The sequence below is a fragment of the Macaca thibetana genome, chromosome 6 (assembly GCF_024542745.1).
Source record: "Macaca thibetana thibetana isolate TM-01 chromosome 6, ASM2454274v1, whole genome shotgun sequence".
NCBI classification, from domain to species: domain Eukaryota; kingdom Metazoa; phylum Chordata; class Mammalia; order Primates; family Cercopithecidae; genus Macaca; species Macaca thibetana.
In genome coordinates, this window is record NC_065583.1 from 43,339,448 (window position 1) to 43,360,614 (window position 21,167).

At 43.4% G+C, this 21,167-nt stretch overlaps 1 protein-coding gene across 2 annotated transcripts in view; it reads right to left on the reverse strand.

Moving 5' to 3' along the window:
- Positions 1 to 20,181, reverse strand: part of KDM3B (lysine demethylase 3B) — a 96,712-nt gene extending 76,531 nt beyond the window's left edge. The window contains exon 1 of one of the 2 annotated variants that reach the window (XM_050795123.1): positions 19,792 to 20,181. In XM_050795123.1, the coding sequence (XP_050651080.1) occupies positions 19,792 to 19,983 (192 nt within the window). In that variant the 5' untranslated portion in view covers positions 19,984 to 20,181. Of the gene's footprint in view, positions 1 to 19,008; positions 19,173 to 19,791 lie in introns of those variants that run through there. The other variant, XM_050795124.1, reaches the window with a different exon arrangement.
- Between the last annotated feature and the right edge of the window lie 986 nt (positions 20,182 to 21,167).

Sequence of the window (21,167 nt, forward strand, 5' to 3'; positions counted from 1 at the left end):
TGTGCCCAGCCTTTTTTAAAATTTAAAATTAAATTAAAATTAATTATTTCAGTAGAGATAGGGTCTTACTATGTTACCCAGGCCAGTCTTGAACTCCTGGGCTCAAGTGATCCTCCTACCTTGGCGTCCCAAAGTGCTGGGATTATAGGTGTGAGCCACCACACAAAGCTGCATGTGGATTCTTAAGTGCAACTGTCAGCAGTAATCTCACATTGGCTAGCAGAGACTTGCTGTAGTCACAATGCTTTCTTCTTCCCTGAACAGATACTTCACGTCTTGAGATATACTTAAGTAGACACTGTATTTATACAGTTCTGAAAGCAGATTACATTAAATGAAGCTACATTTTTCTAATAAATACTATGCTTAGATTTGACCTTTTTTTTTTTTTTTTTTGGAGACAGAGTCTTACTTTGTTGCCCAAACTGAGTGCTGTGTGGCACAATCATGGCTCACTACAGCCTTGACTTCCTAGGCCCAAGCAGTTCTCCCTCAGCCTCCTGGGTAGCTGAGACTATAGGTGCACACTACCATGTCCAGCTAATTTTTGATTATTTGCAGAGACAGGGTCTCACTATGTTGCCCAGGCTGGTCTTGAACTCCTGGAGCCAAGCAATCTTCCTGCCTCAGCCTCACAAAGTGCTGGGATTATAGGTATGAGCTACCCTGGCTGGCCCCAGCTTTGACTTTCTATATAAATTCTGACTTCTGAAGATGAGTCAACACAGCATCAAAAGCTACATATGTGGCCAGGCACGGTGGCTCATGCCTGTAATCCCAGAACTTTGGGAGGCTGAGGCAGGTGGATCACAAAGTTGGGAGTTCAAGACCAGCCTAGACAAGATGGTGAAACGCTGTTTCTACTAAAAATACAAAAATTAGCTGGGCATGATGGCGGGCACCGGTAATCCCAGCTACTCAGGAGGCGGAGGCAGAGAACTGCTTGAACACGGGAGGTGGAGGTTGCAGTGAGCCAAGATTATGCCACTGCATTCCAGCCTGAGCAACAGAGTGGGACTCTATCTCAAAAAAAAGCTACATATGTATATAAATTATCACTATTTATAATAGATATGTCCAGTGCCTAATATATAGCTGGTCACAAAAGGGCCAGAGTATTTATTTATTTATATCCCACTCCATCAACTAAGGATTTTTGTTGGCTTTTGGGAAACACGTGTAACAAAACAATAAATTATAAATTAAAATCAGAGCCAAGCAAACTACAACAGGAAGTCACTATCAAAGTTAAAAAAAAAGGAAAACTTAGCAGGAAATAAGGATCTATATAGCTGCTGTGATTCTATGACTTTTTGTTTTTTGAGACAGAGTCTTGCTGTGTCACCCAGGCTGGCACGATCTTGGATCACTGCAACCTCCGCCTTCTGGGTTCAAGCGATTCTTCTGCCACAGCCTCCCGAGTAGTTGGGACTATAGGTGTGCACCACCACGCCCAGCTAATTTTTGCATTTTTTGTACAGATGGGATTTTGCCATGTTGGCCAGGCTGGTCTCGAACTCCTGGCTTCAACTGATCCACCCACCTTGGTCTCCCGAAGTGTTGGGATTACAGGCGTGAGCCACTGGGCACAGCCTGTGTAACATATTTGGCTTTAAGTTTCCCAAAGCCCAATATAAAAATGGAGACAAAGTCAGTTGCATAGTTCTTGTTGTCCACAAGGAAAACACACAGCAATTACTCAGGGAAGCAAAGCTTCTCCAACTACTTGGCTCTATAAAATTTCTCACGTGAGGCCGCGCGCAGTGGCTCACACCTGTAAGCCCAACACTTTGCGAGGCTGAGGCGGGCGGATCAAACCTGAGGTCAGGAGTTTGAGACCAGCCTGACCAACATGGAGAAACCCCATCTCCACTAAAAATACAAAATTAGCTGGGCGTGGTGGCGCATGCCTATAATCCCAGCTACTCAGGAGGCTGAGGCAGATGAATCACTTCAACCCAGGAGGCGGAGGTTGCGGTGAGCCGAGATTGTGCCAATGCACTCCAGCCTAGGCAACAAGAGCAAAATTCTGTTTCAAAAAAAAAAAAAAAAAAAAAAAAGCTCACATGAAACTTCTTAAGGCAACACTAAGTGATGTAGGACAATATTAGAATCCCCATAGACGTGACTCCCAACTGGCAACTGCGAAGTTACCAGGAGAATCTGTAAGTATTAGGGGCACCAAGCATTTCCTAGAATGAATGTCAGAGGTCTTGCAGATGTATGTACCATCATTTTTCAAATACATGTAGATGATGTAATTAATAAAATTCAAATCTATTAAAAATTGTTAATAAAATTTTATGCTGATTTTACCACAGTGAAAAAAATTTGAAGAAAAATATTACTGAATTCACAATAGCTTTTTGTTTGTATACGTGTTCTCAAGTAACCAACATAAAAATTATAATGATATGAAAATTCAGGAAATTTACACTTGGAAAGTATGGAACCATAGCTCAGTAGCCTGGCTACTGGTTTAATCTCTTCACAGGTAACAAATCCTTGTGAACTGAAGTGCATTGCTGAAAAGTTATCCCAAAAGTTAAATTCGTTATAAAGTTCTAGTTCTATTATCTATAATACTCCAACAAAGAAATTAGCAATGAGAAAAGTAAGCTTCATTTCTACTTAATAAAAAGATGCAAGGCTCAGAGAGGAGAAGAATGATTTTTACAAAGAAAAAGGACAGAACACTGAACTGCAGTATATTTAATATATAAATAGGCTCATTCATACATACATGTTATAGGGGAATAAGACATAGTCCCTGCCTTCAGGTAACTTACAGGCAACTGGAAAGAGAGAGATGTATTCAAACTTACTTTAAGTGCAGACTCCGGCACCAAGAAAGGCAGCATAATGTACAAAGCTTGGAGCTCATGTTCCAGGAGGCCTGGATTAGTGTCTCAGTTCCACTCTCTTGCAAAACCTAGATAACTTACTTTTCCCTCCTCAAATATTAGTTTTCTCTTTTGTGATATGACACATCTTTCTTACCTCATGGACTGGTTGTGAAAATTAAATAAAGGAACAGATTCTAAAGCACTTTGGCTGATTATAAAGCACTATTTGGGCAACAGTATGTCACAGGATAAATAGAAACAGGGTAAAAAAAAGTATGGTGGGTATTCAGAGGCATAAGATCACTTCAGAGGTGCAGAGGAACTGATAGAGACTGAGGACAACAAAAGCCCCAGTTAAGTTCTGGGATGGCCAGGAACTATTTAACATACTATGGAGGAAGCAGTAGCAAATAAGGCTAAAAAGGCTAGGAATAGATGTGGAAGACCTTGAACACTTGGATAAAAGATTGGCGCTTCATCCAGCTGTCAATGGGAGGTGTGGGTGTGTGCATGCAACTATCATTAAAAGGTTTTGCGTGTGTGTATATGGTGGGGGAGTAGTAGGGAGTGTTCTTACATGACCCAGAGTTAGGGGTAGTAAAATGAGGAAGGAAGTGACTTGTGCTTATGAGAATCCAAGAGCCCTATCACAAAGTTGATGACTAGCTGAACACAGAAGTACGGGAGAATTGAAAAATGACTTCGATTTTGAACCAGAGAAAAGAAGTGCTGCCATCACAAAGATGAACTGATCTCAGGAGGACACAATGGCTGGAGGACAGACAAGACCTTGCAAACCATGAAAAGCAGCCTGGAATGTTCAATACCCAGATTGGATCTGACCCTGAGTGACACAGTACTCTACCAGGTGTCCTCAGAAAACCAGAGGTTGAGGCTCCATGGTAACCAATGGCTAGGTGCCATGATGAATAGTTCTAATCTGCCAACCACTTTAAAAATCAACATAGGAATCATAATATTCTATGTTATACCAACACACAAAAACAAGAACAACACTAAAATAAGCCACTGGGCTAAAGCTGTAATGATTTTTATTCTTTGTAGATAAGAATTTGAATATTTTAAAAGTTAATATTCAAGAATCCAATACTATCATCACATACCTAAAAACATTAGGAAAAAGTTAAAATATTTGGGAGTTACATTTTACCTAATTTAAGGGCAATTATCTCTTACCTTACTTGGGGAAAGGATATGGAATAAAGTGTTAAATCTGAAAAAACCCTGGGATCAAACGACAGCTCCAATCTGATAATATGAATTTGTTTTGAAAGCAATATGGAATGTAGATATATATAAACATGGACTATGGATATATGTAAACATATTCCCCCAAGAGTGAAGCTTGTTTCTGGCCCAGGACTGTACTTGGCTTCCTAGCTACAAAAATGAAAGAGTTGAACATACAAGGTAAAGAATCATTTCATGTGGGACGCGGTGGCCCACATCTGTAATCCCAGCACTGTGGGAGGTTGAGGCGGGAGGATCACTTGAGTCCAGCAGTTCAAGAGTTCAAAACCAGACCTGGCAACATAGCAAGATCCTGTCTCTACAAAAAAAAAAAAAAAAAAAAAAAAAAAAAAGAAAAAATTAACCAGGCATAGTGGGGTACACCTGTAGTCCACACTACTCAGGAGGCTGACATGGGAGGACAGCTTGGGCCCAGGAGTTCAAGGCGGGAGTGAGCTATGATCATGAGCCTGTACTCCAGCCTGAGCAACAGAGTGAGACCCTGTCTCAAAAAAAAAAAAAAAAAAAAAAAAAGAAGAAGAAAGAAAAAGAAGAAGAATCATTTTAAATCTAAGTACATAGAACACATACTCTTAATGGTAGTGGCCAGGGCACAGGACACAAAGAAGGGATATAAACTAGCAAAAATAAAGGTAGTGATTGGATTGAGTCAGAGATGACCAAGGGAGGCTGATAATCTTAGTAGGGGAGGACTAAAACAGTTTGAGTTTTTTTTTGTTTGTTTGTTTTTCTTTTTGAGAAGGACTCTCTGTTGCCTAGGCTGGAGTGCAGTGGTGCGATCTCGGCTCACTGCAACCTCTGCCTCCCGGGTTCAAGCGATTCTCCTGCCTCAGCCTCCTGAGTAGCTGGGATTACAGGTGCCCGCCACCACACCAGCTAATTTTTGTATTTTTAGTAGAGATGGGGTTTCACCATCTTGCCCAGGATGGTCCTGAACTCCCAACCTCATGATCCACCTGCCTTGGCCTCCCAAAGTGCTGAGATTACAGGGGTGAGCCACCACGCCCCGCCAAGATAATTTTTTAAAAGCCTGATTAAAACAAACCATGATCAGCTAAGAAATTTTTTAAAAAGTCAGATTAAATTTCTACTATTAGAGTAAAAGTAGCAAATGGTACAACACATGCTTCGGTTAGAACCCAAGGATTACATGTAAAGTATTTTATTAGTTAAGAAAAGTTAGTGTTAAAATTCTTGCTTTCATTTCTCTTTGTGGTCTACATGTGATTTATATTCATTTTAGTGACATTTAAATAAGTTCTTTAAAAATAAATTATCCTAAGTTTGACAAAATCAGATGGTAGTAATCCAAGTGATATGGGGCTTCATGTTTGTCATGTAATCATCAGTTTGGATTCTGGCTGTTCTCAAGGCCATTCTTACTATAATTAATAACATTATTCGTTTATTCACTCTCTTAACACAAATAGAATGCCTCTTATAAGTGAAGCATTTGCCAGGGCCAAGAATATCAAGGTAAATAAGGCAGCAAATTGACAGTAGGGACTCACACCCTAGACGAGCCCAACAGAGAGGTACAGAAATTATTTCAGTGCGAAGTAATCAGGATAATAATAAAGATTTGAATAGGCTATGTTAGATTAGACAAGATGTCTGCTTTGGGAAACCAGAACATTTTCAAGAAGAGGTAGTAGTATACAAACTGGGTCTTAAAGGACAAGCTGCATACTTCTGGCAGAAAAAAGAAGGAAAGACTTTCCAGCAGGTGCAAAGGCAGAGAAAAATAAAAGCAGATCAAGTGTCCTGGGAGCAGTAGGAGGAGGTGGTTAGTAAGTAAGCTGTAAAGCGCTCTGACTGGCATATTAATGGTTGAAAAATTGAAACCTGTTGACAAAGATGCTGTTTGGCCAGGAGTGGTCTTTCGTTTGTTTATATTGTGCATTTGAATATCTTTTTTTTTTTTTTTTTTGAGACGGAGTCTCGCTCTGTCACCCACGCTGGAGTGCAGTGGCCGGATCTCAGCTCACTGCAAGCTCCACCTCCTGGGTTCACGCCATTCTCCTGCCTCAGCCTCCCGAGAAGCTGGGACTACAGGTGCCTGCCACCTCGCCCGGCTAGTTTTTTGTATTTTTTTTTAGTAGAGATGGGGTTTCACTGTGTTAGCCAGGATGGTCTCAATCTCCTGATCTTGTGATCCGCCCGTCTCGGCCTCCCAAACTGCTGGGATTACAGGCTTGAGCCACCGCGCCCGGCCTTGTGCATTTGAATATCTTTAGGCAGCGTGTGCACTTCCAGCGGCTGCCAATGCCCACTACACCTTTTGGTCTGTCACCCAGCTGTTTTTCACAAGTCTGGTTCCTCCCTAGACCTATCTGAGCTTATGTTGCCTCTACAGGCCTTGAAGGAGCACTGACAGTTTTAAAGGTGGTGGGGAGACCTAGTAAACTATAGAAAGATAATGGGGTCCAGGAATGGTGGCTGATGCCTGTAATCCCCAACACTTTGGGAGGCTGAGGTGGGAGGATCACTTGAGCCTAAGAGTTCGAGACCACCCTGGGTAACATAGGTGAGACCTTATCTTTACAAAAATAAAAAATTAGCTGGGCATAGTGGTGTGCACCTATAAGTCTTAGCCACTTGGAAGGCTGAGGTAGGAGGACTGCTTGAGCCCATGAAGTCAGGGCTACAGTGAACTATGATCATGCCACTGCACGCCAGCCTGGACAACAGTGAGACCCTGTCACAAAAAAAAAAAAAAAAAAAAAAAAAAAAAAAAAAGAAAAGAAGGAAAGAAAAAAGAAAGACAATGGGGGGAAGTTCTCAAAACTCAGTTTAAACAGGAAATCAAAATGGAAATTATAAAGCATTTTATAATTAGGTGAATAACTAAAATACAACTTATACTATGGAATAAATAATAGGAGTTTTTAAAAATGAGATCTATCTAATAGACCAATGTGGAAAGATCACTGAGATACATTATGTGAGGGAAAAAAAGCAAGTTGCAGATTATCTGAGGGGAGGGGATTGTGAGTGGGAGGGCTGGGATGAGACAGTGAACAGTATTTTAGACTCATCGGTAGATGTTTCCTTTTTTAAAAAAGAATTTACTTATTTATTTATTTATTTGTTTGAGACAATACCACTAGGCTCACCGCAATCTCCGCCTCCCGGGTTCAAGGCATTCTGTGCCTCAGACTCTCGAGTAGCTGGGATTATAGGCAAAGCACCACCGCGCCCGGCTAATTTTTGTATTTTTTGTAGAGACGGGGTTTCACCATGTTGGCCAGGCTGGTCTTGAACTCTTGACCTCAAGTGATCTGGCCGCCTTGGCCTCCCAAAGTGCTGGGATTACAGGTGTAAGCCACTGTGCCTGGCCTAAAAGAATGTATTTATAATTAACTTATTTTTTTTAAAAAAAGAGGAAAGAATTGCCTTTGGGGTCAGGTTGGAAGATATGGATGGAAGAAACCGGAAGCAGGGAGACCAATTACAAAGCAATAATAACCCAGTTAAAAGACCTAACCCAGTAAGGGCCGTGCGTGGTGGCTCATGACTGTAATCCCAGCACTTTGGGAGGCCGAGGTGGGCGGATCACCTGAGGTCAGGAGTTTGAGACCAGCCTGGCCAAGAGGGTGAAACCTCCGTCTCTACCAAAAATACAACAATTAGCCAGGCGTGGTGGCAGGCACCTGTAATCCCAGCTACTCAAGAGGCTGAGGCAGGAGAATCGCTTGAATCCGGGAGGTTGCAGTGAGTGGAGATTGCCCCATTGTACTCCAGCCTGGGGGACAAGAGCAAGACTTTGTCTCAAAAAAAGAAAAAAGAAAAAAAAAGAATACTGGATGAATGTAAAGTATATTTGAGAAATTAGAGATAAAAATAACAGGATATGGTGATGACTGTGAGATGGTAAAGGAAATCAAAGATAACTTTCCAAGGCTCCTAAATTTTCCAGTTTTCCTACCTATACTCCAAACAAAATGTGAACTCTGTTAAAAATAATATTACACAACTGTGGGATATCTTGTCAAGGTGGGAGTAGATGCATGAGTTGAATACCTCTGTTTTCAAATTAAAAATAATTTTCTCTTTACAGTTTCTTTGACTCTCAAGAGATAGCTTTCTACCAAATATCCCCAAATTTTTCTACTTTCTAACATCCTGAATAAAATAAATGTGAAGTACATGGGAACAACGGAAATAACCTGAATCTAGTGCTTTCAGGGGTTGTGGAATGACAGATATAGATTTGCATCCCACCTCTCCCATTTCTTAACTGTGTAGCCTGGAGCAAGTCACTTTAGCCTCTTTGAGCCTCACTTCCTTTGCCTATAAATAGGGACAATAAAGACCTCAAAGGATTGCCTGTAGGATTACAAGAAATAAAGACTTTAAATGCGTAGCAGAATATGGGCTCCAGATAAATGCTTATTCCATAAGCAAACTCAGGTCAGAGTAAAAACTGGCATGACTTTTTTTTTTTTAAATTGCTATATATCAAGAATCTTAAACATGTACATACTCAGTGTCTATCATACCACTTCGGACCATAATCCTAGTAAATAACCCTAAACACTGAAAAGGTTTTATTCACAAAAATGCTCACCATGGCATTATAGATGAAGCCTAAAATCTGAAACAATTTTAATATCCAATGAAAGGGGAAGAGTTAAATTACTCAGCCAAAAAAAATTACGTGCATAAGATTACGTTCAAATTCCTTGCACAGCATTTATTATTTTCTTTTGGGTTATAAAAGCAATACATGAATTACCAGTGGAAAATACAGAAGAGCACCAAGAAAATTAAAATTACCCATAAAATGAATAATTTTTAGTAAAAAAGGAAAATAACAGGCTGAGTGTGGTGACTTATACCTGTAATCCCAGCACTCTGGGAGGCTGAGGCAGGCAGATTATTTATGGTCAGGAGTTCGAGAACAACCTGGTCAACGTGACGAAACACCATGTCTACTAAAAATACAAAAATTAGCCGGGCATGGTGGCACAGCACCTGTAATCCCAGCTACTTGGGAGGCTGAGGGAGGAGAATGACTTGAAATCGGGAGATGGAGGTTGCAGTGAGCACAGATCGTGCCACTGCACTCCAGCCTGGGTGACAGAGTGAGTGAGACTCCATCTCAAAAAAAAAAAAGAGGAAAAAAGAAAAAGAAAAATAAAGAAAATAACTGCCACATTAAATGAAAAAGCAAAATTAAAAATTAAAAATGCAGTATGAGGCCAGGCGCGATGGCTCATGCCTGTAATCCAGCACTTTGGGAGGCCAAAGCGGGCGGATCACGAGGTCAGGAGATTGAGACCATCCTGGCTAACACGGTGAAACCCCGTCTCTACTAAAAATACAAAAAATTATCCGGGTGTGGTGGCGGGAGCCTGTAGTCCCAGCTACTCAGGAGGCTGAGGCAGGAGTATCACTTGAACCCAGGAGGCGGAGGTTGCAGTGAGCCGAGATCACACCATTGCACTCCAGCCTGGGAGACACAGCGAGACTCCGTTTCAAAAAAAAATAATAATAATTTCTACATTTTGTATAATGGACATGCATTACTTTAGAATTAGAAAAAGAAAACACCAAATGTTTCAAATCTAAGAAAACAACCCGGACGCAAATCACAAAACCAAAGGCAAGTGTACCTTGGATTGGAGTCCCAAATGTGACTCCAATATCAAGATGAAAAAATTAGTAGTGAGTCCATATCAATAAAAACATGTAAAAGAAAAAAATTGAAAGATTATAAAGATAATGGGGCCGCAGAGTAGAAATTCCGTAATAAATCGGAAGTGAACATCAGCCTAATAGGGGCTTCAAAATGTTCTACTTTTTTTAGACAGAGTGGTTAGAGAAAAGAAGAGAAAAAAGAGAAAAATCCATGTTTCCTGACCTCCATGAATTTACAATCTAGTAGAACAGATAAGCAAGTGTGGAGGATGGAAGACTTTCCCTCTACCTTCTGAAGGTTAGGTGATTAACAGTCAGCAGTTTAAGGAGAGAAAAATAATACAAATTTGTTACATGTAGGGGGCATCACAAGAAGGAAAAGTAAATACCCAGAACCCAGTGAGACTGAGAAGCTTTCTTGTATTTCTAAAGAAATTATAGAAATAGTTTTTATATAATTATATAATTATAAAATTATAGAAATAATTATATAATAATATAAAATTACAGAAATAATTACATTTCTATATTTCTCATAGGCAACTTAGGGGAGAGTAAACCACATACATTATTCACTTATTTAAGATATTGTGTATGTGTGTGTGTGTGTGTGTGTGTGTGTGTGTGTGTGTATGTATACAAAAAAATCCTGGGCTCAAGTGATCTTCTCTATAGGTCCACACCACTGAACCTGGCTTAATGATTTTTGGGAAAAAAATCAATGGGTCCTCAGAAGAACAGGTGACAGCTAAAGTTGCCTGTCTGCATGTGGTATAGACCTCCAGTCTCATCTCCTGTGATAGGAATTAATCTGCCCTGGTTGATAAGGTTAGCAGGGAAGAGATTCATGACAATAGCGTTCCTTCTTTTTTTTTTTTTTGTTTCTTTCAGGCTGGAGTGCAGTGGTGCAATCTTGGTTCACTGCAACCTCTGCCTCCCAAGTTCAAGTCATTCTTGTGCCTCCGAGTAGCAGGGATTACGTGCGCCACCACGCCCGGCTAATTTTTGTAATTTTTTTTTATTTTTTATTTTATTTTTTTATTTTTATTTTTTGAGACTGAGTCTGGCTCTGTCGCCCAGGCTGGAGGGCAGTGGCCGGATCTCAGCTCACTGCAAGCTCCGCCTCCCGGGTTTACGCCATTCTCCTGCCTCAGCCTCCGGAGTAGCTGGGACCACAGGCGCCCGCCACCGCGCCCGGCTAGTTTTTTGTATTTTTTAGTAGAGACGGGGTTTCACCGTGTTAGCCAGGATGGTCTCGATCTGCTGACCTTGTGATCCGCCCGTCTCAGCCTCCCAAAGTGCTGGGATTACAGGCTTGAGCCACCGTGCCCGGCTAATTTTTGTAATTTTTAGCAGACATGGGGTTTTGTCATGTCGGCCAGATTGGTCTCGAACTCCTGGCCTCAAGTGATCTGCCCACCTCAGCCTCCCAAAGTGCTGGGATTACAGGCGTGAGCCACAGCGCCCGGCCTAGAGTTCCTCTTGGAGGATGTGTCTTTAGGTAGATGAAGTAAGTTCAGAGACAGCCCTCCATCTGCTGCTCCCCAAGTGCCTTCAGTTTGAGATCCAAAGCAGCACATTTTGGGGTGGCGTTTCCTGAACTTCTTCACAAGCTATACATCTTGCTACACATATCTATAACAAGAAAAACTACAATAAATATTCCAAAAAGTGGTCTCCACAAAGTGCTAAAGGAACAAAGAATAAAAACAACATGCTGGGGAATCGGAAAGGCTTTATAGGGTTTGTAGCTCCCAGGATGCATGGGCCTGAAGGATAAGCAGGTTTTCTTTTCTCTGTATAGGATTTCAATGGATGACAGCATTAAAATAAAAGGTTAAAGAGGGAACAAAGCAATGAAAGCCAGAAAATACTAGAAAAGTGGAGGATCACTAAAATCAAGGCTGCTTGCTTTAAACAGCCTTTTGGCAACACCCAATTTCCCTTGTCCAATTCTTTGCACATTGAAGACCCTTCTTACCAGTAATTTGGTCTCTACAGCAGAGCAGGAAGGGGCTGTATGCAGATCTCTGGGTAGGTATACCTCCCACTGTAAATTAATAACCTTGCATATGGATTTACAATTCAGTCTCCAGAGTTCGGTTAGAGAGAATCAGTCCCCTAGAGCCTGATTACCTCTGAAGTCGTGAAAAAAGGAAAAAAAAAAAGGAGTTTCGGCCCTTGCCAAACTCAAAGAGGTCACACTATCTGAATCACTACTAATCAGGCAGTTTTTACCCACCTAGAGATCAAGAGCAAAAGATGATGCTTTCGCACCAGGGGCAGTAGGGATGGTACAGTGGAAAGGGCTTAAAAACCACTAACCTGTCAAAGGCAGTGGAAAACTGAGAAGCAACAACAGGTGTTGCGTCCCCCAGGCCTTGTGGAAGCAAAGCCTATAGAACCCACCCCAGCTGTTGCAAAGAAAATCACAACAGAAAATGCCATGTTTCTTACCCACCATTTTGAGTCTGTTGGTGGAGGGGGAACTAAATAAATAAACTAGAACAAGTTGGAGAAGAGACCCAGGAAGCGGTATATTAAAAAAAAAAGAGAATGAACTCTTGGCAGGTGGGGACTTAGTGAAGCAAGTCCCTTAGAAACAAATGGGAAATTAATGGCTGGGCGTAGTGGCTCACACCTGTAATATAAGCACTTCGGGAGGCCAAGGCAGGCAGATTACTTGCGGTCAGGAGTTCAAGACCAGCCTGGCCAACATGGTGAAACCCTGTCTCTACTAAAAATATAAAAATTAGCTGGGTGTGGTGGCAGGAACCTGTAATCCCAGCTACTTGCCTGTAATCCCAGCTACTCGAGAGGCTGAGGCAGGAGAATCACTTGAACCCGGGGGGCGGAGGTTGCAGTGAGCCAAGACTGTGCCACTGCACTCCAGCCTGGGTGAAAGAGTGAGACTCCGTCTCAAAAAAAAAAAAGAAATAGAACTATTAAGATTCACACACACACACATACACACACACACACACACACACAGAGACAATCTTTTTTTTTAAAAAAATCAACTATATAAAGTGCTTGAGAGTCTGAAAAACTCAACCATGGCTCAGTGTTTCAAAAACAGACCTGCTGCTGTAAGGGGAGAGTTAAGGTGATGAGTGTGCTTAGAAGGGCTCACAATTAAATGGTATATACTCAATGTCAAAAAGTACAATGTCATTTTTATTTAAAGTTCTCTACACCATACACAGATTCACAAAAACATATTCTATTTACATTAATAAACAGAGCATAAGTATCAAGATATCACTCAGAGTTTTAACTTTTGGAATTATAAGTAATAAAAGGACACAAACATTTTAAAAGCCACAAACTCCCATTTCAACTAGGGCTGAAATTCTATGTTTGACCACAGGTAGCGAATTGTATACTGGAAATACAGTAAATATAATACTGTCCTGGACCTGACTATAATTATTACATTATTTAGAAACAAAATAGGTATTTTAGAGTTACCTACCCCACCCTGAGACAGAGGAAAGGTTGGGTGGGGAGGTGTAAAAACAGAAGGCAGATACACTGTCACTCCTCCTGGAAGACTCTCAGATAGAAGAAACATAGTACTAGCCTAGACATTGCTACAATTATTACATTATCTCTAATCAAAGGAAGGGAGTATTTTAGAATCTGTCTTTCCTTGAAATAGAGATGAAAGATTAAGGGACTAAAAAAAATAGGGCATATATGCTTTCACTTCTCTGGTAACTTCTGGATACATGAGATAACTATGATACACATTCAAAACCAAGTGATACTACATTTACAGCATTATTTAATTATACGTACAGAAAGAAAAAGAATGGTTTACCTAAAAAAATTAGCGTCGCCACAATTGGTCACTCAGCAGAAAAAAAAAATTAGGTCCCTCATCTCACTTGCCAATTACAAAAATATTCCAGGCTAAGTGCAGTGGCTCATGCCTGTAATCCTAGCACTTGGGGAGGCCGAGCTGGGTGATCACTTAAGGCCAGGAGTTTGAAACCAGCCTGGGCAAAACTGTGAGACCCAATCTCTACCAAAAAAAAAAAAAAAAAAAAAGCACAGGGGCACGGTGGCTCGCACCTGTAATCCCAGCACTTTGGGAGGCTGAGATAGGCAGATCAGCTGAGGTCAGGAGTTCAAGACTAGCCTGGCCAACATCATGAAACGCTGTCTCTACTAAAAATACAAAAATTAGCCAGACATGGTGGCACACGCCTGTAATCCCAACTACTCAGGAGACTAAGGCAGGAGAATATCTTGAACTCTGGAGGTGGAGGTTGCAGTGAGCCAAGACTGCACCACTGCACACCAGCCTGGGTGACACAGTAAGACTGTGTCTCAAAAACAAACAAACAAACAAAAAAGCTGAGAATGGTGCTGTATACCTGTAGTCCCAGCTACTCAGGAAGCTGAGGCAGGAGGACCAACTGAGCCCACAAATTTGAGGTTGCAGTAAGCTATGACTGCACCACTGTACTCCAGCCTGGGTGACAGATAAAACCATTAAAATAATAAAAAAAAAGGGCCGGGCACAGTGGCTCATGACTGTAATCCCAGCAGTTTGGGAGGCCAAGGCGGGTGGATCACCAGCCTGGCCAACATGGCGAAATCCTGTCTCTACTAAAAAATAAAAAATATTAGCTGGGTGTGGTGGCGCATGCCTGTAATCCCAGCTACTGGGACTGGAGGCAGGAGAATCGCTTGAATCTGGAAGGCAGTGGTTGCAGCAGTAAGCTGAGATCGTGCCACTGCACTACAGCCTGGACAACAAAGCAAGACTCCGTCTCCAAAAAAAAAATTCCCGCTGGGCACAGTGGCTCAGACCTGTAATCCCAGCACTTGGAAGGCCGGGGCAGGCAGATCATCTGAGGTCAGGAGTTCGAGACCAGCCTGGCCAACATGGTGAAATTACATGGTGGTGGGCGCCTGTAATCCCAGCTACTTGGGGAGGCTGAGGCAGGAGAATCGCTTGAACCCAGGAGGCAGAGGTTGCAGTGAGCCGAGATCACACCATTGCACTCCAGCCTGGGTGATAAGAATGAAATTCTGTCTCTAAATAAATAAATAATTACAGGCCAGGCACGGTGGCTCATACCTGTAATCCCAGCACTTTGGGAGGCTGACGTGGGTGGATCACCTGAGGTCAGGACTTCGAGACAAGCCTGGCCAACGTGGCGAAACCCAATCTCGTGCATGCCTGTAGTCCCAGCTACTTGGGAGGTTGAGGCAGAAGAACTGGTTGAACCTAGGAGGCAGAGGTTGCAGTGAGCCAATATCACACCACTGCACTCCAGCCTGGGCAACAGAGTGAGACTCCGTCTCAAAATAAATAAATAAATAAAAATAAAAAATAAATTCCAGATGGACCAAAAATCTAAAGGTAAAAATAAACAAGAATGTTGGCTGGGCATAGTGGCTCACGCCTGTAATCCCAACACTTTAGGGGGCCGAGTCAGGCAGATTGCTTGAACCCAGGAGTTCAAGACCTGCCTGGGCAACATGACAAAACCTATCTCTATACAAAATATAAACGTTAGCCAGACGTGGTAGTGGGCATCTGTGGTTCTAGCTACTTGGGAGGCTGAGGCGGGAGTATCACCTGAGCCCAGGGAGGTCGAAGCTGCAGTGTGTTGTGATTGTGTCATAGTACTCCAGCTTGGGCAACAGAGAGACCCTGTCTCAAAAAAAAAAAAAAAGTTTTTTAAAGTATATTTATACAGGTTCAAGATGGGGATTCCTTCCCAGTCAAGTAATCCTAAACTATTAAGAAAAGTCAGGCCAGGCGCAGTGGCTCATGTTTGGAATCTCAGCACTTTGGGAGGCTGAGGCAGGCAACTGCTTGAGCCCAGGAGTTCCAGACTAGCCTGGGCAACATGGTGAAACCCCATTTCTACAACAAATACAAAAGTTAGCCAGGCCTGGTGGCGCATGCCTGTAGTCCCTGGGAGGATCACTCTAGCCCAGGAGTGAGATGCAAGCATGCCACTGCACTCTAGCCTGGGAGACAGAGCAAGACTCTGTCTCAAAAACAAAACAAAGAAACAAAAAGAGGCCCGATAATTCTGATAACATAAAATTCTTATTTTTCTATATGGCAAAGCAACCCATTAAAAAACTCAAGAAGCCGGGCCCGGTGGCTCACACCTGTAAACCCAGCACTTTGGGAGGTCGAGGTGGGCAGATCACAAGGTCAGGAGATAGAGACCATCTTGGCCAATATGGTGAAACCCCGTCTCTACTAAAAATACAAAAAATTAGCTGGGCATGGTGGCATGTGCCTGTAGTCCCAACTACTCGGGAGGCTGAGGCAGGAGAATCGCTTGAATCTAGGAGGCAGAGGTTGCAGTGAGCTGAGATGGAGCCACTGCACTCCAGCCTGGGTAACACAGCGAGACTCTGTCTCAAAACAAACAAAAAAAAAGTCAAGAGACAAATGAAACAAAATACAACCCATTGAGCAGGTGAAGGAGTTAATATGCATGCACAGAACTTGCAGAGAGTGATAAGACAACTCCTATTTTTCTCAAATGAGCAAAAGATATCCATAAGTAACAAATAAATGAAAAAGCCAGTACACATGGAAAAAAAGGACAAATAGTCATGAAAATCATGGATACTGTTTTTCACCCATCAGATTGGCAAAAACGAAAGATTGATGACACCAGTGATGGCAAGGGTAAAGAGAAACAAGCAAGCACTTTGAGTATTGTTGGTGGAGTAGGAAATGCTATACACCTACTGGAAAATAACCTGGCATTATGTAATAAAATAAAAAATACATATACTTCTTAACAGAACAATTTCAATCCTGGATTGCTAAACTACAGAAATAAAACCTAGATTACATAAAAATATGTATACAAGTATATTAATGAGAGCACCGTCTATACTGCCAAAAAAACTTGAGATAACCTGAATGTCCATTAACAGGAGGAATAACTGAATAAATTATGGTACATCCATTCTATGGAATATAAGGTAGTTACCAAAAATGATGAGTAAAATCTGTAAGTATTGATCCCCATGGTATACTGTCAAATGAAAGAAAAAAAGGCAGGATGTAAATATCGTGCAGTATGACACCATTTGCTAAAAAAAGGAAACTGTATACGGTTGAATGTTTTCATGTTTTTGTATTAGTATTAAGAAAGATGAGCAAAGAGATTGCTGGTTTTTCCTGTGTAAACCTTTGTTTGACATTTTGCAAATTACAAGCTTTGCTTTTATAACAAAAAAAGGAAAATCCATGGGTTTCTTTCTTCTATTTTTTGGTCTGTTTTATCTACAATACACACATATGTGACAGTCCCAAGGTCTCTGCAACTTACATGAGCCAATAATGACTTAGGAACACAAAGAGGACACCGGATTAGGAAAGAGCCAGAGATAAATGCATAAAAACCCAATAAACTATTCTAAAAAAAATAAAAGGCCCATTTTAAAACACAAAACTACTACTATTCCATGAGAAAGGGGGAAAAAGCTGTTTTCATGCCTTGGCTAAACATCTGAATAATTTGTCAGCATGGCTTTTGCTGGTGAAGATGTCCACCTATGAGACCCTTACCAACAAAACTCTCAATCAACAAAACTCTCAGATTCTGACTCCTTTATTTCATATCTCATCTTAAGGTAGCACTTAGCTTTGTTACTGTTTTCCAAAAAACGTTTCATTAAATGGATCAGTACTATATTTTATAGGATATCTGAATCAAAAAGTATTTAGAAAGAGTATATTTGTGGAGTCTAAAATTGAGAAGTGTGTTTTCAATCACTTCAGAAACTCATTCATCCAACCCTCAATTACTCATCCTTAAAAGGGGGCGCCCTGCTAGGCATTACTCAAAACCAAGCATGCCTGAAAACATCTTAAACATAACTGAATGAAAATCTGCCCAATCACAGGCCAGCTGCTTGCAAACTCCACCCTTGAGTACGGGAAGAACACTTTTGATTGGAAGACAGTTGTGTTTACTACCGTGTGTGGTGCAAATTGGAAAGGTCCACATGCCCACGGTCCAAAGGAAATCTCTTTTAATAAGAAAGAAAAACAAAACGGCCCGTTCTCATCCTACACTGGTCATTGTCATTAATAGAACCTCAACAAAACAGCAATTCTTGAACAATTTTGCAAGCTGGTGAAAAAATCTAAAGGCTCTGAGTTTTGGTCTGGCTGTTTTATCATCTATGTCCCTGGATATACATGTAAGACACGCATAAATGTATTCTCAAAATACAAACCTGCCTTTGCTTCTATATTCACACAGCCCCATGCAAGACCTCAACATAGTTGTAATGTTCTTTGCTTTAATTTCCAAGAATCACTGCAACTTTTTACTTGGTTTGAGAACCCAGTTCCGTGGGCTCAGTGGTAAAATTATTCAGTATTTAGCTTAGTGGGTGTCCAGAAAGGAAGTGAGCTTCAAAAACCTCTGCCCTTAGGGAGCACAGCAAACAACAAAGTGAATGGGGAGCCATTTCAGGTGCAGAGCTCATTAGCAATTCATCTGATGGAGGAAACGAGACGACCATTGCAAGAACCAGAAAAAAATCCCAATGAATATCTAGGGCAAACTAGGCCTTAGGTCAAAGTATGTTTTGCCTCCACGGGAGTAGAATCAATCTGAAATGGACACTTCTTTTCCCATCCCAGCCATCTTTTAAAGAAAGCGCAGAGGAATCCAAATCCCAGTCTTAATCATCATTCCATCCCCTTATATTTCTGATATCTCTTCGCAAATTTGCCCCACTGAGGCCTCATAAATGTCCTAGCAGCGTTTCTTACACAGCATGAAGAAAGATCAAAGCAAATGAACCCAAGTAGCAGAAGCAAAGCCTAAGCCATCCACAAAAAAATCCATAAAGCTTGTGTATTAGTGAAAAAGGACAGTCTAACACCGTTGATCAATAGGAAGAAAAATGAACATCGGAAGCCTACAACATTACTTCCAAATCTCACAAACTGCGTTACCGTTTATATCTGCAGAAGCAAGTTCATCAAGAAAATTTACTTTCTGCTTGCTGATCTATTACATTCCAAAAGACCACCCCCTGCCCCAACACGCACACACACCATTTTTCAGAGCCTTATCTCACCAGAGAAGCTAGGGCCCCTATCAAAATGAGGAAATAAAGTGGCTTGCCAAAACTCAAACACTATATTTTACCGCCACATTAACGAGAATAACACATCAAGATCCCGAATGCTAGTTAAGTTGTATGACTGAACAGCTTTAATCACGAAACTCACCAAGGCATTCAAAAGGGGCCAAGCCCAAACACAAAGTTTCAAAACAAAACCTCTCCCGGGTTGGGGGGGAGTAGCTGAGCTGGGAGCAAAAAGTACTACCCAGCAGCCCCGTTCGGCTACTAAGAAAGATCTCAAACTTATCAAAAACAGCCACAACTGCAGCTCCTGTCACCCAGAAGCGTAAGTAGACGAGAGCTCGAGACAGTGCCGAGAGCTGGCCTTTCTGGAGACAGCCAGGCTGAGCCCAGCTCAGACGAGGAAGTAACTGCCAGATAAAAAAGCCCCGACCAGCTCCAACTGCAATCTCCGTGCCTCCCATAACTGCCCACATTCCCGCCCCACTTGGGGCTCTGGGAGAAAAGGAACAGGGCGCAGGTCTCCTGGGAGAGGCTGGGGACCACAGGTCCGCGTCTTCGAGAGGGCAGCGGCAACACTGGCCGAACTCTGAGGCTCCCGGGAGCTCAAGATTCGAGAGTCTGCTCCGAAGGCGTGTTGGGGGGAACGCCGAGAAAGGGTCGCCCAGGAGGCGGGGCCTGCCGGCTGCAAGCAGCAGCTCCGGGCGCCCTGGCCGCCCCCCGGGGGTAACAGGGGCGCATACCCCGACGCGGAAGCCATGCCGGCAAGAGCTCGGGGTGCCGAGGTGCCGGCGGGGGGCGCTAAGGAGATGCGGGGGCACGGAAATGGGTCACCCCCATCCCACCGCCCCCTCACAAAGGCCCCCGGGGAGGCCGCCCGCAGGCCCCGCAGCCCCGGCCTCGAGTGCCCGACTCGGCCGCCACTCACCGCTAGGTCCTGGGGCACCGCCCCGCTCATGGCCCGCACCGTGCCGGCCCGCCAGGCTCGAGTGCGCAGCGCAGGCCCCGGATCTCCGCTCGCCGCCGCCGCCGCGGGGACTGAGGCCGAGGCTGAGGCCGCAGTGTCCGCGAACAGAAGCAGCAGTCGCTTGCCCACCGGGGAGGCCGCCGCGTCCGCCATCGCCGGGGCCGGCCTGACCCGCGCTCCCGCCCGCCCGCCGCCTCCCACCGCCTCCGCCGCCAAGCGCCCGATCCGCCCGCAAGGCCTCCCTCCGCACCACCCGCGGCCGCCGTTCCCCCCCACCCCCCCCAACAGCCACCACCAACCACCGGCGCCGCGCAGCGCCCCCCGTGGCCGGGAGCGGAGCCGCAGCCTGGGCCCCGCACAGCGCCCCCCGCGCTCTGGAGCGGGGCGGCAGCTCCTGGCCCCTCGCAGCGCTCCGCCCCAATCTCCCCGGGGCCTGCAGTGCCCCCTGCGGTCGGGAGGGGAATTGCAGGTTCGGCCGGGGTAGGGAAGTGGGCGGTTCCTTCAGCTTCCCCCTGGCACCATCCCTGGTCTCAATCTTCCTTTAGGGAGTCGTACATATGAGAGGGCTTTTTAGCTTGCTCTCCTCGGATGCCAAAGACATTTACGGGGTAAGAGGGTGAGGGGCAAGGTACCTAGAGAGTGGATGTTTTGAGCTATTTAGTATCTCCAATACCCCCACTGATTTCCTATCCTGAAAATATGAGCCACCCAACCTGCTGTCTTGCAGGAAATGTTCTCCCCATTGGTCCATGAGACACAATATCTTTCTTCTCATTGGCCCATAACAGCACCATTCTATACTGCCAGTATTTCTTAGGTTCCTTTCCAATTGGCCAATGTATTACTTCCATTGGATGCATAACACCACTCTTTCCACTGACTGAAAGCCAACGTGCCCCCCCCCCCATCTTGGTGTGTTTCCTAAAACCGACCTAACTTCTTCCCCTTCCTAGTCTACCAATGTTATTAAGTCTACGTGTTTCTCCATTCAACTCTTAGGGGAACTGGAAATAGACCAGCAGTAAAGGGGTTCTCTTAGTAGCACCCCATCTTACCATGGAATTAGTGGGGCTGGGGGCAAAGAAAATTCTGTAACTCTTAGCTGAATGCATTTAATACAGGTGTGGGAGACTGGTAGCTCCTGATTAGAAAAGGAGCCTGTAGAGAAAGTGAGATGCTGAGATTTTTGGCTAGATTGTTACCCACAATAAGCAACAGGAAATTGCCTCAATCATGTAAAGTTGGCAATATCAGGGACTAGCACGTTCCATGGTCTCATGGATGCGGAGACTGAGTATACACAAAACGAGTACAAAAGATAAAGGGTCTAGTAATAA